This window comes from Cibotium barometz, chromosome 3 (assembly GCF_041138505.1).
Source record: "Cibotium barometz isolate CiBa-2024 chromosome 3, ASM4113850v1, whole genome shotgun sequence".
Classification (NCBI taxonomy): domain Eukaryota; kingdom Viridiplantae; phylum Streptophyta; class Polypodiopsida; order Cyatheales; family Cibotiaceae; genus Cibotium; species Cibotium barometz.
Window position 1 is genome coordinate 1076112 of NC_141048.1, and position 17346 is coordinate 1093457.

The 17346-nt window shown below is 44.0% G+C and overlaps 1 protein-coding gene across 1 annotated transcript in view; it reads right to left on the reverse strand.

Annotated features, from left to right (window-relative positions):
- Positions 1-7617, reverse strand: part of LOC147639580 (glycosyltransferase-like At2g41451) — an 89519-nt gene extending 81902 nt beyond the window's left edge. The window contains exon 1 of the mRNA XM_086825603.1: positions 7003-7617. Coding sequence (XP_086681729.1) covers positions 7003-7377 — 375 coding nt within the window. The 5' untranslated portion in view covers positions 7378-7617. The remainder of the gene's footprint in view (positions 1-7002) is intronic.
- Positions 7618-17346: the final 9729 nt, after the last annotated feature.

Genomic DNA, 17346 nt, shown 5'->3' on the forward strand with positions numbered 1-17346 from the left:
CTCTTCCGACGCTTTGTGCGAAAGAAGAAGCGGGATTACCTGGCAAAGCTCGAGGCAGAGTTGTACCAATTATTCTTGGGTCAGGAGTCAGGACAGTTAAGAGGGCTTGGAAAATGTTCCAGGAGAGGCAGCCACCTACCCCAATCACGGCACCTGAGACTTGGCACGAGTATGCGATGTCCCTATATGATGTACTTGGACAGCCTCCCATTCCGCGCCCGCCATCACCTCGACCGGATCATTGCGTTTTCTTCACTTTGCGGATGGTGCTAGATGCGATTGATAGACTACACATAGGGAGGGCGCAAGATCATGAAGGTCTAGCAGCTGAACATTTCTCATATGCACGGGATACTCTTGCACCGATCCTTGTACACATGTTTAATAGAGCTACGTGTGAAGGTTTCCCAGCTAGTTGGACAGATAACACTATTGTGCCATTGCTTAAGAGCGAGGATCCCATGATGCCAAGTAAATATCGTATGATCATGATTGGCCATTATCTGGCTAAGATATACGGATCCACCACCTTGGAGCATGAGATGAGCCAGTGGGCAGAGAGGCAGGGACAGAGAGCAACTGGACAGGCTGGTTTTAGGAGGGGATACACCACACTGGATCATATACTCACCCTCAGAGCTCTTATTGAGGAGGGACGAGCACGAGGACGGAGGATATATTGTTGTTTTGTGGACTTCCGCAAAGCATTTGATATGGTACCACGTGCCAGGCTTATGAGGAGACTACAGGATATTGGTGTCCCTGAGGAGATGCAGTGGGGAGTATACACTTTGTATGAGTCAGATAGACAGAGTACGTGCCCCAGGGCGCTTGTCTGATGCAGTGAACAGTACTATTGGGGTCAAGCAGGGCTGCCCGCTTTCACCCACGCTCTTTGGGCTATACATTGATGAGGTCTCAGACTATGTGGATAGATTGGGTGGCCCAAGGGCGAGCCTAGCTAGGGTGTTGATACCCATCCTACTATATGCAGATGACATTGTGCTTATCTCAGACACTCCTAAAGGACTACAGAGAGATTTGGATGCATTGCAGTCTTTTTGTGTGGGCAAAGATCTCACAATGAACCTTGGTAAAACCAAGGTTATGACATTTAATACCACACAAGCATGGGTGACTAGCACACAGACGCAGTCTACGTTTAGAGGAGAGCCAGTTGAGTATGTCAGATCCTATGTGTACCTGGGGGTGACCTTCAGAGGGCCGCGGTTTTCTATGAGGGAGGCAACAGAGGCTAGACTAGTACGAGGATTTGCAGCTTTGGGGGCACTTGAGAGACAGTGCGTAGACATACAGTTTCAGGAGCCACGCACGAAACTATGGCTATTAGACACTCTGGTTACATCGACACTTCTCTATGGAGCGGAGATATGGGGGCCTAGTTTTTTCCATAAGAGGAGGGAGCCATTGGCAAGACAGGATGGACCAGAGAGAGACTATTACGATGGATGGCAGCATATGGATGATCTCAGCTCTTTTCTCATTGAGGAGGAAGCAGTGCTCATTTCCCAAGGCAAGATTCGAGTTTCGAAGGATGTAGAATCGGCACATGCTGCATCGGAATTCAATAAGAAGTCTAGGAGCTGTTGTTATAAGTGCGGAAAGCGAGGGCATTTGGCTCGGGATTGCAAATCCAAAGCTAAAGCTCAAGGCTCGACGAATGACAAAGGCAAAGGCAAAGCTAACGAGGATGACAGTGACAGTGATACTACCAGGGATGATACGGCTTCTGCCGGTGTGGCGAGGACTACACTGGCACATGCTCCAGCATTCTAGCTTGGTGGATGGATGCTACCACATGCTTCAGCCAGAGAGAGGCATGTGAGTGGCAAAGAGAGGCAGTCTGTGCTCCCGTTTTGACGACTTGGACCCATGTGTCGGAGTTCAATTTCTGGGTGTTTGGATCCGTGTGTCGAAATTCAAAGCACTAGGCATCTGGCAAGGAACCAACATGGCGTATAAAACACTATGAATGTGCTGCAATCATTCATTGTTGTTTTCGGGATTATGGACAGGGTGTGTACCAAAGTTCATTATCTTGTGGAGTTTTTAAATTTTTGGACGTGATGTGTTCACAGTTCATGAATGGGGATTCTTGGACGTAGTGTGGTCTACAGTTCAATGTTCTTTGAGGCGGTTGGTGCTCAGGATGGCATTTTTGGTGGTGACAAGCTGGTGGTTGCAAATCCGAGGTGTACCTAGTGGTTGGCCACTGCTGGGTGTCCATGGTAGCTTCTGCTGGGTGTCCATGGTAGCTTCTTCATCGACTTGGTATTGCTACTTATGTCCACTATGAGCTGCAGAGAGGGTGTTAAAAAAAATTTTATGCATCTCAAGTGAGGTCGGCCAAGTCCATTTGTGGATATATAAGCACCCTAGCTCCATTGTAAAATTCATCTAATTCATTGATGTTGTGTTGGTTCAAATACTCTCTCTCTACCTCTCTCTAGCGTTTGTGCACCCTCTCTCTCTCTTTCTCTGCCAGTGTTTTTCCGCGTTGTCAACTTTGACAGTCACCACCTCCACCTAGCGTCCTACGAGAGTGAATGTCAGCTGACTCTTGCCTGTCTCGATGTATGAAAGACCATAACCTTGGTTTTCCCAAGGTTCACAGTAAGAGCCCTCTGTGTGCAGAAATCATCGAGTGCATGTAGATGCTGCTGTAAACCTCCTGGAGACTCAGACACTAATACAATATCATCAGCATAAAGCATAATATGTACTGAGGTACCTGCTAAATCAACTCCATCTCCGCCTCCCCGTGTAATGAAGTCAGCCACCTCATCAATGTATAACCCAAATAGCATGGGGGAAAGTGGGCATCCTTGCTTCACACTAATGGTATCCATTTTATTCAGAGAGCCACATTCCCTACGCCAGCTCTTTGAGGCAGCAGACCAGCGCATACTGGGGAGATTCATTCTAGACATACAACGTCACAGAGAGACATCATTACAGGCTCAGACAGCTCCAGAGGGGGGACGACAAGGAATTCTCTCCAGAGAGCAGAGACACTCAGAGCCCGCAGGAGACAGAGGACACCTGGCTTTCGGACACCACGCCTATACCAGAGAGAGATGACAGAGATCAGAGCTCAATTCCACAGAGAGGGTGCGGAGCGACTGGCTCGCTTCAGAGCAGACCCAGGCATGTTCTTCAAGGAGCTGTGGACACCCCCTTCATTGATGTATACCATTTTATACCCCCAGTATGGTCCAGGATGGAGATAGCTAGGTTGCATATCATGATTGTATACTCCATGCATATAGCTTTGCATTCTCCTAGTGGTAGAGCTCCATCCCCTCCCCCACTCATTGTACTTATTGCACACCCAGATTCAGCTTTTTAGTTCAGTACTTTTTCATTTTGTTGGGATGACAGAGGATACCCCATACAGGTACACTGATTTCTCATAGGCCGAGTTCGGTCTTTTGGAAGACGTTAATAAAATCTTTCTTTCTTTCACTCTCTCTCTATACGGGGCAGTTTTGGAGGCAGAGCTGAGCACTCATGCAGAGGTTGGGGGATTGAGAGCAGCAGGCTTCCGTCGAGCCTTCTCGACCATCGACCACATTTTTACATTAAGGTGCCTGATTGATCAGGCCAAGGCACGGAGGCAACGGCTCTATTCTTGCTTTGTGGATTTCTGCAAGGCATTTGATACTGTGCCCAGAGAGCGCCTCTTTCGGCGACTACAGACACTAGGCATACCTTCAGACATGATGTGGGGCATATACAGGCTATATGAGCAGGTCTTTGGGAGAGTCCGATGCCCAGGAGGCTCGTCGGACACAGTTGCTAGCACCATTGGTGTGAAGCAAGGGTGCCCGCTCTCCCCCACGCTCTTTGGGCTCCATATAGATGAGGTGGTCGATTACATCACACAGGGAGGAGGCTCTGGGGTTGAGCTATCAGGTATTACTCTCCATGTTATGCTTTATGCTGATGACATCGTCTTGGTATCCGACACGCAGGTTGGGCTTCAAAGACACCTTGTGGCTCTTGATGACTTCTGCGCACAGCAGGGTCTCACAGTGAACCTTGGGAAAACCAAGGTTATGATCTTCCACACCTCACTCGTAGTCAGGAGCCACACTACTCTCACATTAGCAGGAGGGCGGGTCGAGGTGGTGAGCTCTTATGTTTACCTTGGCATCACATTTACTAGCTCAACTGGACGCTTCTCCATGGCTCAGGCAGTCCGAGACAGTGACCCAGGGGTATGCAGCTCTTGCTAGCCTTGAGCGTCAGTGTCATCAGGCACATTTTCAGGAACCCCGCACGAAGGGGTGGCTCTTTGATACATTAGTGACACCAGCCTTGATGTATGCAGCAGCGGTTTGGGCACCGGGGCTTGCAGCCTCCACATGGGTACAGCTGGAGAGACCACAGATCTTGATGCTCTCGAGGATGATACGCAGCAAACCATCCGTCCCGCACGACATTGTTCGAGCTGAGTTTGCTGCACCACCTATGGCAGTGGAGGCATTGTTCCAGACGATCTCCTTTATATACAGCATAAGGGAGATGCCCACGGAGAGATTATCCCGCCGAGCTTTTGAGGCATCCAGACAGCTGGCCGAGGCTGGACACACTGGATCTTGGTATGCACAGATGCTACAATGGTTCTCACATCATGGGATAGACATTGAGCGGTTGCCACCTTTTCAGTATGATCAGTCTGCTCCACGGGGTTACCTCTCTCTCAATGAGAGGAACAGAGTGATGAGACAAGACATATGGCAGCACTACATACAGGAGACATGGACAGCACCAGAGAGCCCACTACCACCGAAGATGCTGTATTACAGAGACCACTTTATGAGCATCTCAGGGGATGGGTTTATACATCGACCGCAGTACATGGATGTATACATGCCACACAGCTCTCGCGTTGCTATTGGACAGCTACGAGTCTCATCACATCAGCTAGAGATAGAGGCTGGGAGAGCGGCACGGGTTCCCAGAGCTGAGCAGATATGCATATTGTGCCGCGAGGAGGTGGAGACTGAGGATCACTTTGTATGTAGATGTAGAGCCCACCAGGGGGTCAGAGATAGATATGCAGGATTGTTTGAGGAGCACTCTTCACTACATCAGTTGATGGAGGCCTCGCACCAGCGACAGCTTGGCAGACTACTACTAGAGCTTCATAGTTCTCAAGAGAGACTCCTCTAGACACCCGCTCCCACTAGGGGTGGGAGACAGTCCCAGCTCACAGATTTCTTCCAGAGAGCTATGCTAGTGCCAGATGATGTACCACGTGGGGTGACCGCACAGAGAGCAGAGGAATTGAGAGCCAGGAGGAGACCTAGACAGACTGGACATAGAGCACCCCGACTCCGTCACCGAGAGATAGCAGCTATCCGAATGAGACACCGATGGAGACACAGGAGAGGCTAGCTCGCTTTCATTCAGACTCAGGGTACATGTTCACGCCATTCACAGCCTCAGCATCGGCGATGTATGATATCTTATATCCCTCTTATGGCACTGGATGGAGTTAGACATAGATCTGCATAGCATGCTTGTACTACCCCTTCAGCATATAGAGATGCATCTTGCCTTAGCACTCCATCCACATCCCCACCCCTCCTTATATTGTTTGTATATGGGCTCCACCGATCCATGATGATTCACAATTGTATCCAGACACATGCACACTTTTTCTTTTCTTTCTTTTCTTCCGATGACCGGAAGAACACAATTGTATTATTTTTTTGTCTCATAGGCCGACTTTGGCCTCTCGTAGACGTTAATATCTCTCTCTCTCTCTCTCTCTCTCTCTCTCTCTCTCTCTCTCTAGTCATCTTTGCGTTTTGCATAGTTATTAATACAAGCAATTCTTCCGCATGTGACATTGGTATCACAACCTGGTAGAAGTCCTAGAGGTGATGAATTGTTGCATAGTCGAAAAACACAAAGTACAAAGGTGGCTGTTTTTGGTCCAAACAAGAAAACGCAGCCAAGTGGTTCTTCAACATCAAGAATCCCAATCATGCCAAAATGAGAGCAGCCATGGGGTATAGAGCCCTCAAGTGGGTATCATGGGGTATGAATCCCCATGATGCTCAGCCCAGCAACCATGGTACAAGGATGAGGAGAGGAACAAGGGGTTGCAGGTTTTCAAGAAGAAATCAAGTTCTCAGGCCAAGAAAGGTACAAGTTTTCAGCTCAAGGAGGGGACATGAAGGACAGGTGCATGTTCTTCAACACAAAAAGACCAGTAGAGAGATTGGAGCAATCCAAGGTTGTTGTAGAAGGTTTTCTAGACAAGATTCAAGTGGTCAAGAGTGCCTCAAGTTTTGGAAGTAGGATGCCAAGGATGGAGTCCACATGCACTAAATGGATGATGTCAGTCATCCAAGATGAGTTGGATTCCCAACATCAAGCTCAGCAAGAGGGGATGTCCCATGCATGGCATGTGGACATGCTTAATCTTCCAAGGCATTCAGAAGGAGCTGGAGGGCAATTACAGGCAGTTTAGCATTTTAGATGTATTTACGCTTGCCCTCTGCTGGCCGAGTGCAGGTAGGGGTATTTGGGAGCCTATAAATAGGCAAGTTCATTCCCTTTTTGTAATCCGATCCCTGGTTTGTGAGACAGGTCATAGGCATAGGTGTTTCCTTTTGGAGACCTTGTTGGCTAGGATCTATGTACACATTGATACATATATACTGAAAACACTGTTACAGCAACATCTCTCTCTCTTCTCTCTAGTCATCTATTTGCACGGTTCTTAATACAGGCAGTTCTTCTGCATGTGACAGAACCCTCTATGTATTCTACCTTATGTTACATAGCGATGCTCCAATAGGCCTTTTCCATATCTTTATTCTTGTATAGGCCTTCTGCTGCTGGTTGCGTTGATCGACGTGACAAAGCAACAAAGGCAATGCGCACAATACGCTAAACGGACGGGCGTACTACGTTTTCTTTTCGAGTTTGAAAGATGGTTTATACAGAGATTTGCGAGGGTACCTTAGGATGAGCGTCCTGGAGGATGTGATACCGCCAGCCAGGGCGGTAAGGAAAGGTCTGCAAGGAGGTTCGGTGGAGAGAATCTGCACAGTTGATGGTGGCGGCGCTGGTGACGGAGTGGCTGTTGCTGGGGGAGGATCCGGGCAGCCTGGAGTCGTCGCCGCTAAAACGGCTGATGGTGGCTGGATCGTTGAGCTCGCCTCGCCATTGCAGGGCAAATGCAAACGCAGCCAGAGCAAGCGGCAGCAGGGTTAACAGGTAGAGGACGCGGTAGGGCAACGACGAAGACGCAGACGAAGATGATGATGACGACGATGAAGAAGCCGGGGGGGGAAGCCTCGATCCATAGGAGGCCGCCATGATGCAGCCAACCATATCACAAGAAGACAAGCAGGCGAACGATCGTTGCACTACTGTCGCGAACTGTAAGCGGGGCGTGCGAACTTCTTCAATTTGAAATCAATAGACACTTCCTCACACCATGGTGTTTTTAGGTGTTTTTAGGACGAGGATTCGTCACGAACGACTGCTTCGCCCACCACCAGCAACTGTACTCTTTGTTTGTTCTACCACTAAGGAATCTAGTGGTAGAAGGTCTTGTACTAGCAAGTACTAGGGAGAGAGGGAAGATAAAAGCTAGTGTGGATCTACTCCTTAGGAAAGTCCATAAGCTCCAGTGTTCACTTTAGGTTGCTGTATCTATTTTGATACTTAATATAAACTTCTTTGCATTTTAAAAAAAAACTGTACTCTTTGTTTCTTACCGGTGAAATATGTTCTCGAAATCTCAAGTAAACTCATCAACATCAGCAGCCTGGAAAGCTGATAGTAATGGATAAAAATAATCTGAATCTCAAATGGTGCACCACCGGTAGCTAAATGAGGTGAATTATTATGAACAAAGTGAAGAAGGTGAATGTATTTATCCCAATGTTTAGGTTGGGATGAAAAATAAGCTCTACATAAGTCCAAAATTGTGCTATTAGTAACTTATGATTATCCATTAGACTCTGGATGAAATGCGGTCAAGAAATCCAACTCAGTGTCTAAGTTGTCAAAGAGTGTTGCCAAAATTGACTGCAAAACTTAGAATCACAATGACCTGGGGTAAGCAACATGATATACAAAGGTTTTCTTGATAAACAAGTGTGTGGCTTGTTGGGATGTCACTGTCTTTTTGCATGGAATGATTCCACTATAGTCCAAATCATGTCAGTATGACTCTCGCAGCAATAAGAAAGCTCGTAATGAAGTCCATTGATATCTACTCCCATGGTTCCGTAGGAATGGGTAATAACATCAATAGATCTTGAGTCTTACCTTTGCAGCTCTTGATCTTTTGCTACATTGTAGATATCAGCAAAGCTTTCACTCGGGACCTAGCTGGCACTCATGCGTGCTCATTATGTTCTCTTGAAATGATTTACATCATTAGGAATCCTATTGTTGTATTTCATTGAGTTCCAAGGCTCCCAAAAATATGAATCCTACTCATAGGAATCTATCATGGCTTCATAGGGTGAAGTCTCTAGCAGAGGTATTTTTTATGCTAGGTCTTCTACTTAGAGCATCAACCACTACATTCTCCTTGCCACGTTGATACTGTATCATGGCTTCATAGGGTGAAGTCTCTAGCAGAGGTATTTTTTATGCTAGGTCTTCTACTTAGAGCATCAACCACTACATTCTCCTTGCCACGTTGATACTGTATCATTGGTTGAAAACTTTGGATAAAAGAATACTAATAGATTTAAAAAAGGTATGTTGATTATTTAGTTTGTTTCATTAACTGGGTCGGTAAGATGGATAGACAGCCACTCAGAGAGAATCAGTATTCTAACATTCATAATAGAATAAGAATATCTGCCCATTGTTAACCCCTTTTTCGTACACATGGTCACACCACATTTTGCTTTGGGCATATGCACATATGCATGCCTTATAATCTCATTTGTGCACGAGGGATTTACATTACACTCCTCTTTTTTATGTATTTTGGTGGACTCGCCTATGCTCACCAGGTGGCACATGGGATTGCCCCACTTTTACTATATATAGAGAGCATGGGCAAGGGATATCTCGTTCCCCCCTAGCACAAGTTATGGAGTACATCTTTTGTTCATTCCTCGAGTAGTTTAATTCTTGTACTCCCCTCTCTCATCTTAGAGGCTGAGGTCTCTCCTTTTAATTAAAGTCTTGTACTCCCTTCTACTCATCTTAGAGATTGAGGTATCTCCTTTTAGGGTTTACTCCCTTCTACTCATCTTAGAGATTGAGGTCTCTCCTTTTAGTTTAAGTCTTGTACTCCCTTCTACTCATCTTAGAGATTAAGGTATCTCCTTTTAGGGTTTGCTTAGGGTTGAGTTAAGGCTTCTTCTTACTTTTGAGGTGAACGTTTGGTGTGTAGTTTTGGGCATGGCTTGCTCACTCTTGAACATTCCCCATGTGTGAGAGGCTTGCAGTTGAGAGCTTTTATGAGTATGCTATCCTCTTATTGCCATGTGTTTGTCATTTACTTGAGCTTAAGCTTGTGAGTTAAAGGTGAGAATGGAGTGAGAGTGTGTTGAGAGATGGTGTGAGAGTGAGTGTGTTACTTTTTCCTTTTCCTCTTATCTTAGGTTTATTCCCTCTTTCTCTTACTCCCATTAGATTAGCTCATTCATTCGCTTTTGACCCCGGCTCGAAAAACAAAAAAATTAGCCCATTCATCTAGACTACAACCAGAGTTTCACCCATTCTTTATTCTTTAGTTTGGGTGTGAGAGTGAGAGAGGAGCTCTTGGGTGATTGTTCAAGGGTTTAGGTGAGAGTGAGAGACGAGCTCTTGGGTGGCCTCCCATGGGTATTCCATCAACTTGCGAATGCCCGGACTAGAGAGCACTCCCGATGGATTAACAATGGTTTAAGAGGCAACATTAACAAGAGGCTAGTTTGCAAGGAAGCAATGACATCCACAAACAGAACTCCATCAACTACTCTTGGCGTGGTACAATCTAATCTACTTTGGAGGCTAAGACATCAACAAACAAGTGGAGGTAATCACAAAAATGGTATCAAGTCCAAATTTTTGGCTTGACAATAACATCATTTGCAAAGATTCATATGAAGAAGGTCATGCCAAAAAACAACGAGTTAATGGTGTGAAGCATTGCAAATGGTGGAAATAATGGTGCTATAAGCATATGAATATCTTCTAAAAGTCTTTTAATTTCAAAAAAGTTCTATCTTGTGATGCTTTATCCTCATTCTAATGATGCTTTATGATTATAAGAAAATTTTAGAGAAATTATTAACACCAAAGAGGATTTGAACCCCTATCTCTCCGGTCCAAGAATGAGAGGCTCTTCCATTTGAGCTATTGGTGCTTAAAAGTAAAGAGAGCTTCTCATAGAGTGCGGCTCTTAGCCGAACGCCACCATACACAAGCAGGGATCTTGGTGGATGGACTTGACTCTTGAGGTGGGGGCACTTCCTTTTTCCACCATCATCTACACTCTAGAGGTGGGGGAGTTTCCCTCGCTTCACTTTTTGTGCATCCTACTCCACACATCTTATGTATCCTTGGGTAGGGGTCATGCTCTACATGACATATCGTTGGCATGATCCTTCTTCCCATGATCCTTTTGCGTCATCAGAATTATCTCTTTTTTGTACCTCTCCCCCTCCATTTTTTGTACTCATTGCCATCTCATCTGACCACATCCATGGGACCGGATGTGTATTAGAAGTGGGGGGATGTTAACTCCTTTTTTGTATACATGGCCACACCACATCTTGCTTTGGGCATATGCACATATGCATGCCTTGTATATATCTCATTTGTGTATGAGGGATTTGTATTACACTCCTCTTTTTTGATGTATTTTGGTGGACTCACCTAATGCTCGCCATGTGACATATGGGATTGCCCCACTTTTACTATATATAGAGAGCATGGGTGAGGGAGATCTCATTAGCCTCTAGCCCAAGTTGTGGAGCCCATATTTTGTTCATTCCTTAAGTAGTTTAAGCCTTGTACTCCCCTCTGTCATCTTAGAGGTTGAGGTATCTCCTTTTAGGGTTTGCTTATGGTAGAGTTAAGGCTTCTTCTTGATTTTGAGGTGAACCTTGGGTATGTTGTTTTGGGCATGGCTTGATCACTCTTGAACATTCCCCATGTGTGAGGCTTGTGGTTGAGAGCTTTTGTGAGTGTGCCATCTTTTCATTGCCATGTGCTTGTCATTTGCTTGAGCTTAGGCTTGTGAGTGAGAGATAATAACTTAAAGGGGTATTGAAGATAGCTCTAAGAGGGATTGGCCACCCTCATTTGCCTCCTAGATGAGAAATGGCATGGTGTGGTACCACACGACTCACGAATGCCTAGTTTTAAGAGCAAGGGAGAATCAATGGTGTGGTTATTATAGAGATATGGGAATCACGAATCGTCTAACTGCTATATCATGCCCAGAGAATGATGAGAATAGCGGGAGTGCTAGCACTACCACTACCTCCTCACCCATTAGCCTTGCCAGCACCACCTCCCAGTGGTACTAATGTAGCCTATACCAATAAAAACCCAATTGTCATTATGAATCCTTATAAGGACACGAAGAATCCACCTCCAGTGTTACTGCCCCAACTAGGAACAACTCCTACAAGGCTAGTTGAGATTTGAGCCAATCATAGATGAACCTCCTAACCCACCAAATTTCTACATAGAATACCTAGACTTAGTGGTAGGAAGTCCTCCATGGAGTGAGCACCACATGGCTCAACCAAGACATTTGATGCTCGACACATGTCAATTAAAAACATTAATGCCAATAGCATCAAGAGCCTATTGGTTCAATTTGAACATCAAAACTAAGAGGTTTAAGGAAGGGGACCTAGTCCTACTCTACAACCTCAAGAAAAAACAAAAGAAACCTCAAGCTTAGGGAAATGGGTCCTTTCAAGATTTATGAAATGACCACAGGAGGAGCTGCTCGCTTAGAAACATTGGATGGAGTCCAAATGGAAGGATTTCTTAACGGGAGCAAAGTTAGAAAGGTATATGGACCTCTTTCCTATGAACAACTTGAGGCCATCCACCACCAAGCTGAGGAAATTTGGAAAAAAGAGACGAAAATGAAGAAACAAGCTTGATGCAAAGCCAAGTCTTGCAAAGAAAAAGCAATACTACATAGAGGCATCTTACTTGTCCACATGGCTATAGTAGAGTGAAACCCATAAGGCTTTGCCTGTACTTTAAAACAAAAGAAAATAGCATAGGTAAATTTTCTTTATTAGATATAAAAGTAGGTCAAAATTTGATGTCTTATGAGACTTGCATCTCATTGGGAAAGCCATTCCTTGAGCCTACAAGACCTTAGTGCAAACCATTTTAGGATTATACAATGAATGTGAAGGATTGTGTAAGCTTGATGTCCACATAAACTCTTATCACGTGGAAGGTAGTTTCTTATCAATGGCTACAAGAACTATGCCAGACAAAATCATCCTTGAAAGAGGATGGATAGCCAAACATGACTGTAGCATTGAATGGAGACTAAGGACCACGACCATCAAAATTGAGAAGAAGATCATAAGTGTTCCTGCTTGTCTTATAGAAGGAGAATCAAGATAAATCTCCTTAGAGATCCAAAAATTGCTCACATTATTTACAAAAGGTTCTATTGAGCTTGTAAGTTCAATCATCTGCAAGCTCCAAGCCTTGTTGAACCAACCCTTCCCAAGCCTATTGAGAGCCAACGTTAACAAGCCAAATGTCGCACCTCACAAGGAGATGCCCAAGCCAAACCCAAGGAGGAACTATAGGAGAAACCAAAAAACTGCCAAAGAACTACCAAAGATATTCCAATCCCTCTATTACAAGGGTAATGTATGACAAGTGTGGGTACCAAAGCCTTAGTAAACCCAGCAAATGTACCCTTCACTTTTCCAAAAAACCAAGGTAAAAAAGCCAAAAAAGGTATGGATCCCAAAAGCCAATATTTTGAGTCTGCCCAACAAATGGCAAATGACAAGTTGGTCTGATCCCAAAGAAAGGGACAAGCCGCAAATTGAAGAATGATCGAGCGTCACAAGGATGGGTACCCGTAGAGAAAGCTCCTTCAAATCCCAAGTCTACTACCAAAGGACACGTACTAATTTGGGTACCAAAGATTATGCTAGCTCAAGGGTGCAACCAACAGAGTACGAGAACTAGAGTACACCAAAAATCATCATCATGCTCAAAGAGAACACTCCAACAAGTTGCGCCAAAGCAGGTATGGGTGCCTAAAAAGATCGACAAAGGAAAGACCAAGGTAGAGAAGTCATGGATTGCGACTCCAAAAGGAAATCCAATAACTCCCATCAACCTCTAGCTAGGAGATTCCCTTAGAACTCATCCGAACAATCCCTACTTCCACACCAATAGTGGGAGCAAAAGAGCTAGCTAGCCAACAAGAAAAACCCAACCTTAGAAATTCCCAAGATACTTAAGTCTTTGATTCTTACATGGACTAAAACTCTATTGGTAAAGAGGTTGTTGTCAACTATGCTGTTATCTAGAATCACTAGATAGAAGAAGATGTTGCTTACCCAATAGCAAAAAATAGTAAAAAGGAAAGATAGGTGTGTATTCACCCACAATGTCAAGTCACTGAAGGTCAAAAAGTGCCAAGGGCATAAGAGTCAAGAGTTGAGTCGCGAAAGGCTAAAAAGAGCCTAAGTGTAAATCATAAGCACATCACATGGTGTCATTCACAATATCTTCACAGACAAGTCACTCGTGCTAGAGAGGTAAGTATACTTGTCAAGTTAAGTCGCTTATGTGGGATGAGGTAGGTATAAGAGTCAAGTCCATGTCTAAGGCAAAGAATTGATGGAGATATATAAATGTTTATAGAAAACTTTTAAGCAAAACCTTGACTTTGAGGGCCTCTTAGGTGCATTTCTCGATTGGGGGGGCACTAGTGAGAGGATGGAAGGGAAAACTTTCTTTGATTGGCCTAGTGTACAACATCGCATGAGAATTCCTTGTTAGATCCTTTCTCACATCGCATGACTATAACATAAAATTAGCAAATCACCTAGGGTAAAAACCTTGTCTCCAATAACCTATGGAACCGCATTGACTATTCTTGCACAACATGTTTTGTGCATTCAAATGCATACTTAGGTGTGCCTATTACATACACACATGCACTAGGCACCTTCAAAGTGTCGAGGCCCACACATAAATACCCTATTCAAAATAGAAGAAAATTAGTATAGTTGTTTTTTTGGATTGCTAATGCGAAGCATGATCTCGATGATCCGACTTTCAAATAGACCCATTTTCGATCGTCCATATTCCGAGTTTTAGATCGCCAACACTTGCCAATTGCCGATCCCGAATTCGACAGTTTTGATTGCTGATCTCATTTTTCAGATTGCCATCATTTTTGGATCGCCGTTTCTAATTTCATATTATCTCATTATTTGATTATTGATGGATCACTATTAATTTGATCATCGATCCGAGAATTCTCATTTTTTTATTGCTACCATTTTGATTGTTGATCCCATCTATACAAGTATAAAGCAAGAGTCCCTACCTCTTTACGTGGAGAAAGGAGAGAGAGAATTTTTGAAAAGGAGAAAGGAGAAGAGAAGACAAGTGTTTGGGGGTTTCTTTTTCCCACACCCAGATGCATTAGGGCTCACAATTAATTGTCACCATCAAGTCATTTGCTCATTGAATGAGTTTCTTATATATATATATAATACATTAGAAAGCAAAGTGCCCACCCCTCCACATGCACATATATATATCTTCTAATATTATATTATGTGCATGTGTAAGAGCGAGAATATATATACTTATGCATACATAGATAAATAAATACACACATATTATGTATGTAGGTATGTAAGCATATATATATATGTGTGTGTGTGTGTGTGTGTGTGTGTGTGTGTGTATATGTATATGTATATGTATATGTATATGTATGTATATGTATATGTATATGTATATGTATATGTATATGTATATGTATATGTATATGTATATATTAGAAAGCAATCTCCCATCCCCCACATACACATATATATCTTCTAATATTATACTGTGCGCATGTGTAACATAAAGAATATACATACCTATACATATATAGATAAATACATACATATACACACACATATATATATTATGTATTTATGTAAGTATATATGTATGTATCTGTAGGTATGTAAGCATGTATATATAAATAGATCTATACACACACATGCTCACCACACAGACACGCACATGATATGCACGTACACACACATACACACTCGCACGCATGGACACGTGCACACACATAAAGATATGCACAATTACATGCAAGCTTGCACATACACATACATGCACACAAGCACATACATATACACACATACATACTCTCACTGACACAAGTACATGCATACACATTTACACTGCTACATGCACACATGCATGTGCATGTGCACACACATAGACATAAAGATGTACACACGGACATATTCCCATGCTCATACACGTACATGCACACACTTGCACATGGATACACACAAACATAAACATACACACCATGTATACACAATCACACCATACACACAATCAAGACACTTACATGACGCACGCATGCATGAAGTCGACACACATGTATGTATGTGCACACATGATCACACATATGTGTGCAAGTGTGTGTGTGTGGGGGGGGAGTGTGTGTGTGTGAGGGGGTGTGAGAAGAGAGAGTACATGTGCATGTGTATACATGAGAGAGAGGGGTGTTTGTGTGCATGTATGTGTGTGGGGGGGGGAGAGTGTGTATGTGTGTTTCTATGCGTGTGTGAGGGGGTGTGAGAAGAGAGAGTGCATGTGCATGTGTATGTGTATGCATGAGAGAGAGGGGTGTTTGTGTGTGTGTGTGTGAAAGAGAGAGAGAGAGAGAGAGAGAGAGAGAGAGAGAGAGAGGGTATATTACATGTGCATGTGCGTGTATGTGAGAAGAGAGGATGTTTGTGTGTGCGTGCAGCATGGGAGATTGTCTCTATGAGAGAGAGAAAGACACCCACACATATGTATACAAGCAAAAATACATGCACACACATGAACGTACATGTATACATGCACACATGATGACACATACATGCACACACACACACAAGCTTGCACACACACATACATGCATATGCACACACATAAGCACATACATATACACATACACACTCACGTATATAAGTACATGTGTACACACATGGGCATGCACACCCACACATGCACACATGTATACATAGATTCACACGCATACACATTTGCACGTGTACATGCACACACATACACATTTGCACGTGTACATGCACACACATAGATAGAAAAATGAACACACGGACACATTCACATGCTCGCATACACATATGCACACACACTCGCACATGGACACACATAAGCACAAACATACACACAGTCACACACACGTGCACATATACACACTAGCACACACACAATCAAGACACTTGCACGATGCATGCATGCATGAAGTTGACATTACACAATCACAGACACGTGTGTTTGTACACACAGTCACACTGATGAGCGTGCAAGTGTGTGTGTGTGTGTGTGTGTGTGTGTGAGAGAGAGAGAGAGAGAGAGAGAGAGAGAGAGTTTCTATGTGTGTGTGAGAGGATGTGTGAGAAGAGCGAGTGCATATGCATGTGTATGCATGAGAGAGAGAGAGAGAGTTTCTATGTGTGTGTGAGAGGATGTGTGAGAAGAGAGAGTGCATATGCATGTGTATGCATGAGAGAGAGAGAGAGAGAGAGAGAGAGAGAGACGTGCACACACATGCACACATACATGCATACACATGCATACATGCACACACACATAGAAGTAGACACACTCACTCACATGTATACACATACACTCACCTACACAAACATATGTATAGAGTTGCACGTTTGTATATGCATACACGCACATGTACACTCACCTACACAACCGCACACACACTCGCATGCATGGACACACATGCACACACAAAGATATGTACACTTACACACACACACACACACACACACACAAAGATATGTACACTTACACACACACACACACACTCAAGCTTGCACACACATACATGCATATGCACGTATATAAGCACAAACATACACACATACACACACTCACATGCACACATATGTATACATAGACGCACACGCATACACTGCATGTGTATATACACACACTCACACATGTATGCATGTACACATGCACACATCTATATCTATACACCATAAAGCAAGGGTGCCTACCCTATAGACCTAGCCTTTATGTGGAGAAAAGAGAGGGAGAACTTTTGAGAAGGAGAAATGA